Source organism: Silurus meridionalis, chromosome 6 (assembly GCF_014805685.1).
Source record: "Silurus meridionalis isolate SWU-2019-XX chromosome 6, ASM1480568v1, whole genome shotgun sequence".
NCBI classification, from domain to species: Eukaryota; Metazoa; Chordata; class Actinopteri; order Siluriformes; family Siluridae; genus Silurus; species Silurus meridionalis.
In genome coordinates this window covers 12,722,443-12,731,358 of record NC_060889.1, presented here as the reverse complement: position 1 = coordinate 12,731,358, position 8,916 = coordinate 12,722,443, and the positions used below count along the sequence as shown (strand labels likewise).

Here is an 8,916-nt window from a genome sequence, read left to right as displayed (position 1 = left end):
ATCACCTATCGGCCAGGATCAAAGAACGGCAAGGCCGATGCTCTCCAGGGTGTATGGACCTGAGGAACCCACCGAGCCTGGGCCTATCTTGCCTCCGACGATCATTCTGAGCCCGATCATATGGGAGCTAGACGAGAACATCCGCAGGGCCACACGAGGAGAACAGACGCCCCCTGGTTGTCCCGAGGACCGGACCTTTGTTCCTCCAGAGTGTCGACAGGCCTTACTTAGAGCAGTCCACGAAGTCCCCGGTTCAGGGCACCCAGGCAGGAGGCAGACCCTGCGTCTGGTTCAGGGACGATACTGGTGGCCAGGTATGAGCAACACAGTGGCCGAGTTTGTCCGAGGCTGCAACATCTGTGCCATCTCAAAAACTCCCCGACATCTACCAATAGGCAAACTCGTCCCCCTGCCTACTCCACAAAGGCCATGGTCTCATATCGGCATAGACTTTGTCACAGACCTGCCACGGTCGGAGGGTTTCACCTGCGTTCTCGTGGTCGTTGACCGGTTCTCCAAGGCCTGCCGCTTTGTCCCTCTCCGAGGCCTCCCCACAGCTCTGGAAACCGCGAGGCGCTCTTCCATCACGTCTTCCGCAACTACGGCCTCCCTGAGGAGATAGTGTCTGACCGGGGCTCTCAGTTCACCTCACATGTCTGGAGGGCGTTTTTCCGGCTACTGGGAGTCACCGTCAACCTGTCGTCCGGTTACCACCCCCAGTCGAATGGCCAGACCGAGCGGAAGATCCAAGAGCTGGGGAGGTACCTGAGGTCATATTGCCATCAGGACCAGGAGGAGTGGAGCCGGTTCCTGCCCTGGGCGGAGTACGCCCAAAACTCGTTGCGCCAAGACACCACAGGTCTCACGCCTTTTCAATGCGTGTTGGGGTTCCAACCCCCACTGTTTCCCTGGTCCGACGAGCCCTCCAACGTGCCCGCTGTGGACCACTGGTTTCGGGAGAGCGTCCGGACATGGGATGCTGCACACACTCAGCTGCGCAGGGCAGTGAGGGAAACCCGGCGACATGCGGATGCACGAAGGTCGGAAGCCCCCGCTTACAGGCCCGGAGACTGGGTCTGGCTATCCACCAGAGATCTCCGACTGCGGCTTCCCTGTCGGAAGTTGAGCCCCCGGTACATCGGGCCGTTCAGGATTGAAAGGCAGGTCAACGAGGTGGCATACCGTCTGGAACTCCCGCCACAGTACCGGATACACCCCACCTTCCACGTGTCACTTCTCAAGCCACACCATCCACCGACTGCCCAACGCCCCAGCGAGGTCAGGCCCCCTCCGCCTGAAGTGTTGGAACAACCTCGGTCTATACGGCACGGGAGGTGCTGGACTCTCGTCGTCGAGGCAGGGTGCTGGAATACCTCGTGGACTGGGAGGGCTACGGCCCTGAGGAACGGTCATGGGTAGCGAGGCAGAACATCCTGGATCCAGCACTCCTAGAGGAGTTCCACACTGCTCATCCACTTCGGCCAGCGCCCGGGTCGGGTCGACCCAGGCGCAGGGTTAGGCGTCGGGAGCCGCCCCTGGGGAGGGGTACTGTCAGGATCCACCAGCCACACCTTCACTTATCACTCCAAGCCACTCTCCCACTTACTAATCAGCTACACCTGGCCCTCATCAGCTCCCATGCTATATAACCTCCGTCCCTCCACCAGCTCATTGTCCGTTCTACAGCTTAGGCGATAGAACACTATCGGACTACTTTGCATTGTGTATTTGTTTTGCTTCTGCCTGATCACCGCTCTTACCTGGTTTAGCAAACCTGGGGTTTCCTTATTTTTATTGTGCTTTTCTCATTAAAAGCCTTGTGGAATCTACTTCGGTTTCCGGCACTTTCTTTGCCTGACATATACAGACTATAGAGGTGTTCCTACTAAAGTTACAGTGTATAGCTGTGTTCCTAATAATGTAACAAACTACAGATGTGTTCCTAATAAAGTGGCAAACTATATAGGTGTTCCCAACAAAGGAGCAGAGTATAGCTGTGTTCCTAAAAAAGTAACAGGGTATAGAGGTGTTCCTAATAAAGTGGCAGGGTATAGAGGTGTCCCTAATAAAGTGGCAGGGTATAGAGGTGCTCCTAATAAAGTGGCAGGGTATAGAGGTGTCCCTAATAAAGTGGCAGGGTATAGAGGCGCTCCTAATAAAGTGGCAGGGTATAGAGGTGTTCGTAATAAAGTGACAAACTACAGATGTGTTCCTAATAAAGTGGCAGGGTATAGAGGTGTCCCTAATAAAGTGGCAGGGTATAGAGGTGTTCCTAATAAAGTGGCAGGGTATAGATGTGTTCCTAATAAAGTGACAGACTATATAGGTGTTCCCAACAAAGGAGCAGAGTATAGCTGTGTTCCTAATAAAGTGGCAAGGTATAGAGGTGTCCCTAATAAAATGGCAGGGTATAGAGGTGTTACTCTATATTATAAACACCTCCAAACATAAACACCTTAAACAATACCCTGTTATACAAATAAACATAAACATGTTTTATCCATATAGCAAGATGATTTAAATGGACATTTCTACATCAATAGCTTGAAATGTAAGAGATTTTCAGAATCTCTTCTCAGTTCAATAGCAATAATTGGCCATTATTATAAAACTTGCAGGGGAGATGTTATAAAAAAAACAACAACAACTGACAGTCATTTTCATCAAATGCTGTGACTGTTAAGAGAATGCATTGTGACAGGCCATAACCTGTCAGAACTTGTCAGTAGAAATACCTTCTTTCAGAAAACACAATGATGCAGACTGAAAAAGCAGGCCATAGTACAAAAAATAAATAAAAATATCACATTAACCTAAATGATGCATGAAACATGAATGAAGCATATTTCTCTATATGCAAATACTGTGCACATTATTATCACAATCAGTTTTCTTGTCAGTTACACACACCGGTCTCCTCCCCCCTTGTTAATGTCACATGATATGATAAACAAGACACCACCCAGAACACCATGCCAAATAAATATGTTGTCATCCCAATAAATCTTGGCACACCTGCATCATTTGACATATGAAATGATTTATTAAACTGTTAAAGTATTTAATCAATTGTGTCATACAGGGAGTTATGGTGATACAGCAGGGTGCATCGATGGTTTGTTCCTCAATTATAGCAATCCCTCTCTCTGTTTGGGTTTATAGTGCTTTGTTTTTGTCCTCTAAACAAACATGCAGGTAGGTAGATGATACATTGAATTGTTCTTTAGTCTGTACAAGAATATTATTGTATTTTGGGGATGTGGTAGCTTTTTCGTTTGAGGCTCTTGGTTATTAAAGAGAAGGTCCCGGTATTCCCTTTTGGGGCCCCTGAGCAAGACCCCTAACCCTCAGTGCTCCAGGTTCGCTGTATCATGGTTGACCCTGTGCTCATACACCAGCTTTCTAACATTTCAACACAGAAACGATTTCACGTGACAAGTGTAAAGCTACATTTCTTTCTTTCATATGGTGTTTTGTTCCTATTATCAGGTTCTTCTTCTTCAGGGTTGTGCTGTAAGGTGTCCTGGCAACGGTTGTAAGGTTTACTATGATTGCGACATCTGATTGGAAATGGAGAAGCTGGAACTTCCTATTTTCAACCTCCGTGCATTTAAGCTAAGTGTAGACAATCTCACCCATGCCTGCATGTCTATCATGCGTTCCTTTAGAGCGAACACTGTTGCTGTTGGTATGAGTACCATTTAGTATATTCACTAATGATAAACTAAGAGTTTTACCCTAAAATGCTCTGCCTCCATCATTAACCCTTTAAGAGGCAAGCAGCCAATTGGTAGTACTGGTTAAATGACCCCTAGGTGTGATTGAGCATGAATGCGCACCCTAAAATAATGTCCTATGAAGGGTACATTTCTGCTGTACAGTTTAATTCCCATAATTCTTGGCTCCGGATCTAATTTGGCTCTGCAGGACAGAGTATTATGTTAAACAAATGGGTGAGAAACAAAAAAAAAAAAAAAATTAAAATATTAAAAACAAGCAAAATGTATATTTTGAGGGTGGAGGGGAGAGTGGGGTATAGGGAGCCTGGGAGTATGCGTGTAGTCTAATGGTGTAACTGGACCTAGTATTTGCTTCAGGATGTGTAGCCAAGCAGTTGTGCAAAATGTGTCACAACCGAGTTCTGACGTAATAACATTACGCACAACCACCCCACCCCACCCCACCCCCACCGCCCCCTTGCAAGCCGCGTGGGGATCTACGAGATCTTCGAGATGTTTGAGATTAGTGCAGTAAGTGTGGAAGATGCGGGAACTTCCTGTAGTGTATAGGAAAAATCAAGGGAAGCCCACTGCATGTCCTGCCCTGTCTACGTCACTGAAAGAACAGGGAAGCCGAGGAGCGAGGACCTGATGAACAACAAGTCCAACATGCAGCAGAACAGCGAGCACAAAACCGCGCAGGAAATGAGGTGAGGACTTGTGTGTGTTTTGAAGCCGTGTCTTTGCTTTTGGCTTCTCATACGTCATCCTGTGGTTTTTTTTTTTAATGCTGGTTCTGGTTTTTTGGAACCAAGAGCACGAGAAGTGAGCTGTTCTGCTGCTCCTTACATAATACACACTTCAAAACCAGAAGGTGCAGCAGCTCGTGCCAGGATGCGCTGTGCTGTGGAGTGGGGAAACATGGGCAAAACAACTCCTAAAGTTTTTGCATCATCAAGGACTCAAAGTGTGCATAATGTTCCAAATAGCATGACTGTGTTACTTTAGTCTTATGCTTTTTTATTTTTATTTATAAAAACCCTATACAGGTGCAGCATTGGCTTCGCCTATCTGTTCTCTTACTACTTACTCCAGTTCTGTGGACACACCTGGATCTTTTCCAACATGACCGCCAGATTTTTCTCGTTTGGATTCGGTAAGCTTTAGAGATGGTCTTAAATAAATACAGACAAGAAGCAGGAGTGGAGTTTGTTTAACTTGGAGTCTAGTGCAGCTTATAGGGTTTGCTCATGGGGAGAGAGAGAGAGAGAGAGAGAGAGAGAGAGAGAGAGAGAGAGAAGGTACATTTCGCCCTAATTTAAGTGTTACTGCAGGTCTGCAAGCCAATACTTCCTTAGAAAACATCTTACCAGAAACAAGTCTATACAACACAATATAACCCCCCACGCAATGCTGTTATCAGAGGCACTTTCACAATATTGTCACACCCCATGTTTCATCCAGTAGGTAGGCAGGACTTAGCTAGAAGTATTAGTCTGTGAATCAGTGGCATTGTAGGACTCAAAATAAAATTCATAATCGTTTAATATTAATATTTTATGACAGTGTTAAAATATATTTGTAAAAAATGTATAAACACTGTTTCTGTGGCTGAATTGTGCCTTAAAATAAGTATCGCGAGTTACAAATGCAAAACGTGTGCTTTAACCTGCTAATTGCATGTGGATTTTATGGACAATGCAATAATTTATTCTATAAGTTATTTTAATAAAACTTCACTTCTATAGTCTATAATTTGACAACAGGGTTGTACCTTAAACCTGACCTCATCAGTTAATACCACAATTCCATTAAAAATGAAGAAGCAAGTCAGATTTGATTGCAGTGGTGTTGACAGGGACCAACATATCTCGTCCCTCGTTACTACTTTGTATGCCGGACGTTCCTTCATTTAACCGCTCATGATTCGTGTATCCATCCAACATGAATCTCGGACAGACATCCTGAAATTACACTGCCTCTGGCACTCATTGGAGTACAAAAACTGCTTATGATGGTCCTCAGACAGTTCAGATGATTTGACGTCCTGCTTCAGTGAGGGTGGAATGACGGTTCTAGGACAGAGCAGAAATGTCTTTTTTTCCTCTAACGAATGCCCGATGAAATCGATCGTTTTGAACATGAGATGTAAAATGAGTTCACACTTTACTGCAAAACGAAATACTTTTAATAACGTCATTTAATATTACAAGGTAAAAATGTGCTTATTAAGAGAAGAATGGTAGAAGAATGCTGAGGATGGAGCCATCAGGAAGGAGGAAAAGAGGAAGGCCAAGGAGGAGGTTTATGGATGTGGTGAGGGAAGACATGCAGGTCGTTGGTTTGAAAGAGGCAGATGTAGAGGACAGGGGGGGTATGGAGACGGATGATCCACTGTGGTGACCCTTAAAAGTAGCATCTGAAAGAAGAAATTTTTTAATATTCTGTAGATTACAATTTCCCTTCACTGGAACCAAGAGGGCCAAATTTATTCCAGCATTCCAATGCCCACGGTTTTCTAAGGTTAATGTGCATGGATCCGAGTGTTCCCCTGACCTCAACACCACTGAACAACTTTCTGAATGTACAGACTACTGCTTTCATCATACAGAATATAGTGACAAGTCAGGTCAAAAGAGTGGAGGTTTACATTAACAAAAAAACCCACCAGCCATTTAAACAGTGATGTATAGACTTCAGTCAAGTCGAGAAGCTTTTAGTCATCATCAAATCTATAGGAAACAAGATTTACATCTTAAAATGCTTCATAATCTTTAATCTGTACCTTTTTATTATATTTTTAAAAAATACAAAATTGTGATAAAAATTCAAGGTACAGTTATTGGAATCCTCTAATCCCACTGTACTAATATCCCATGTCATTTAGATGCTTTAGCTGGCACCTTTTATTTCGTGGGGGTGATGATGAGTCTGTGCCAGCTTCTGTCGGTGCTGGAGCTTTTCCACATCGCAGATGGAATAGAAGACAGTCGACTCCTTCCTCGGCTTGTCCAGGTAACACTGGCATTACCGATACCGCCAGATTAACCAGTGTCTTAATCGATATTTGATTTGAAATATCCCACAGTGTATTGCTTTGCAAAATCATGGTCAATGTTCCCCTTTAAACTTCAGGTGATCGAGAGAAATTTCCTTTTATTTCTAATCATCAGTCAAGAGGAATTTCAGAGTAAAACAGTAGTGTGTGTGCTGTTTTACCTGTGGAATATTTTACACCTAATAAGGTATCTTGCATTTACACACCTCAATGAGACACAATGCAGTCATAAATGTCTGTCAAGCTGTTTGTTAACACATTGCTTAAAACCATTTAGAAGTAAACAAAAGAAAAAAGCGGTTTGTGCAAGGATTTTTTGTCTTACAGGTACCCTTATCAACTGATGTGTCTCATTAGCACACCGTCATTTAATATGATGTGGGCACGCTACACCATCTCCATCCCTGTCTACATACTGTCTGTGATCACTGAAGGTACAACATGAGCAGACACAAGAAAACTAAATAGAATGGGACTGAAATTGGTTGAAGGTAGACTACTAATACTACTAATATTTATTTTTCTCCATAAAGCAATTTTGTACTTCTTGTTTTACAGTACGACACAAACGCAAAAAAAAACGTAGGGAAAAAATATACAAAATAAAATGAAAGATTCACTCAATTCACAATGCAACAAATTTCAGTAAAAGATCAACTAGAAGCAGGTAGCCAGTGAAACGTGTAGTATTTCTTTTCCTGAAGCAGCTTTCTTAACTTTTTTATATACATATCTATATATTTATAAGTGATACGGATGTTTAATCCTTAGAGCTTTCCAGTTTATGTCAGTAAATCACGTCTAGGTTTATATATATATATATACTTACTAAGCTTACAGCCTTCTGGAGCAAGGAGTCAAGACACCAGTATTTTTCTGTTTATAATAAATGTAATTTCTGTGCATCTGAGGAAAATTAAGACACCTACAAGTTAATTTTAAGTAAGAGTAGTTGACAGGCGTTATCAGGCTGACAGCACCCGCTGTTAATACACTCCAGATAAATGACTAGACAATAAGCAGGAATAGGTGGTAATATATGATCTGTAAAATGAAGCCAGAGCAACAAATTACAATGGGACTGTTACACAGACTTAAGAATAAATATTTGCAAAAACCCGATTGGTGGCCATGTGGATGGTATAAACACAAACCAGGCCATTGTTTAATGAAATAGCTGCTAAGTGCTGCACATAGTAAGGAAACAGATATTTGAGCAAGCAGGAAGCCATGTGGTGCAGAAGCCTGAGGGAGAGCATTGGTTCTGGCATCAAGTGTGTGCATGTGGGTTTCAGGAAATATGTTGATAACAGAACATTCCAGCTGCACCACAGCCAAATGACTAACATGTCGAAAATGTCGAAAGCATAAAAGAGAAAATATATACACTACACCCCCAATGACACTCTTTCTCTGTGGATATTTCATTTCTTTTTGTAGATTTATTATAATAATACTAAAAAGACTAATATTACTAATAGTCTCTAGTCATTTTGAGAGTCTTGTCATTGAAAGTCTGGGATATTGTCATGAAAGTCTAAAAGTCGAATTTTGTGTTTGATCTTCATACAGGAATCAGTATTGTACTGGCGATGCCATATTACGAGTCACAAGGCACGTATTCTTTTCAGCTAAATACACCGGTTTCTGTCTACGTCCATTTCTCGTACCTTCTAATGGCTTACATCCCTCTGTTGGCAGCAGGTGAGAACCTCTGTGCTATTTAATGAACACTTCTTATTAAACAAGACAGATAGGACTCCTAAATAAATGCCTTTATCTTTGTGTTTCGAAGGTTCTGGCTTGACAGTGCGAAACCTACTCAAAGAAAGGAGTCAGTCTCTTGAGAACTGGAATAAGAAGACGAAAATGGACTAAAAGTTAAGGACATTGATGACACATCGCCATGTTTGCTGCAAAAAAATCTTTTTTTTTCTTTTTGTGAAAGTGAAAAGGACATAATTCCAAAATACCCATTGACATTTGGAAATTAGGTCTAAAGGGATCTGGTATGCCTGGGATGTAAACATAGAGTGTGGCAATTCAAATTTAATGGAATGACAATAAATGTTGCACATTTTCATAGTAACAGTCTGAATGATGTCAGCTTGGCACTGGTATAATACATGAGTACATTGA

General features: G+C 42.8%; 1 protein-coding gene across 1 annotated transcript; it reads left to right on the top strand.

Annotated features, from left to right (window-relative positions):
* Positions 1-4,171: 4,171 nt before the first annotated feature.
* Positions 4,172-8,866, top strand: hacd4 (3-hydroxyacyl-CoA dehydratase 4). The gene is made up of 7 exons (XM_046852825.1): positions 4,172-4,429; positions 4,769-4,875; positions 6,607-6,734; positions 6,855-6,964; positions 7,105-7,211; positions 8,350-8,481; positions 8,573-8,866. Exons 1-7 carry the CDS (start codon positions 4,314-4,316, stop codon positions 8,653-8,655), a joined length of 783 nt encoding a protein of 260 aa, XP_046708781.1. The 5' UTR covers positions 4,172-4,313; the 3' UTR covers positions 8,656-8,866.
* Positions 8,867-8,916: the final 50 nt, after the last annotated feature.

What these genes read in the sequence shown, in the direction of transcription:
- hacd4 (XM_046852825.1), top strand. Translation starts at nt 4,314, where the DNA reads ATGTCCTGCCCTGTCTACGTCACTGAAAGAACAGGGAAGCCGAGGAGC. An exon ending in ATTTTTCTCGTTTGGATTCG is followed by an intron (nt 4,876 to 6,606) that starts GTAAGCTTTAGA and finishes CATGTCATTTAG; the next exon opens with ATGCTTTAGCTGGCACCTTT. An exon ending in AATATTTTACACCTAATAAG is followed by an intron (nt 6,965 to 7,104) that starts GTATCTTGCATT and finishes TTTGTCTTACAG; the next exon opens with GTACCCTTATCAACTGATGT.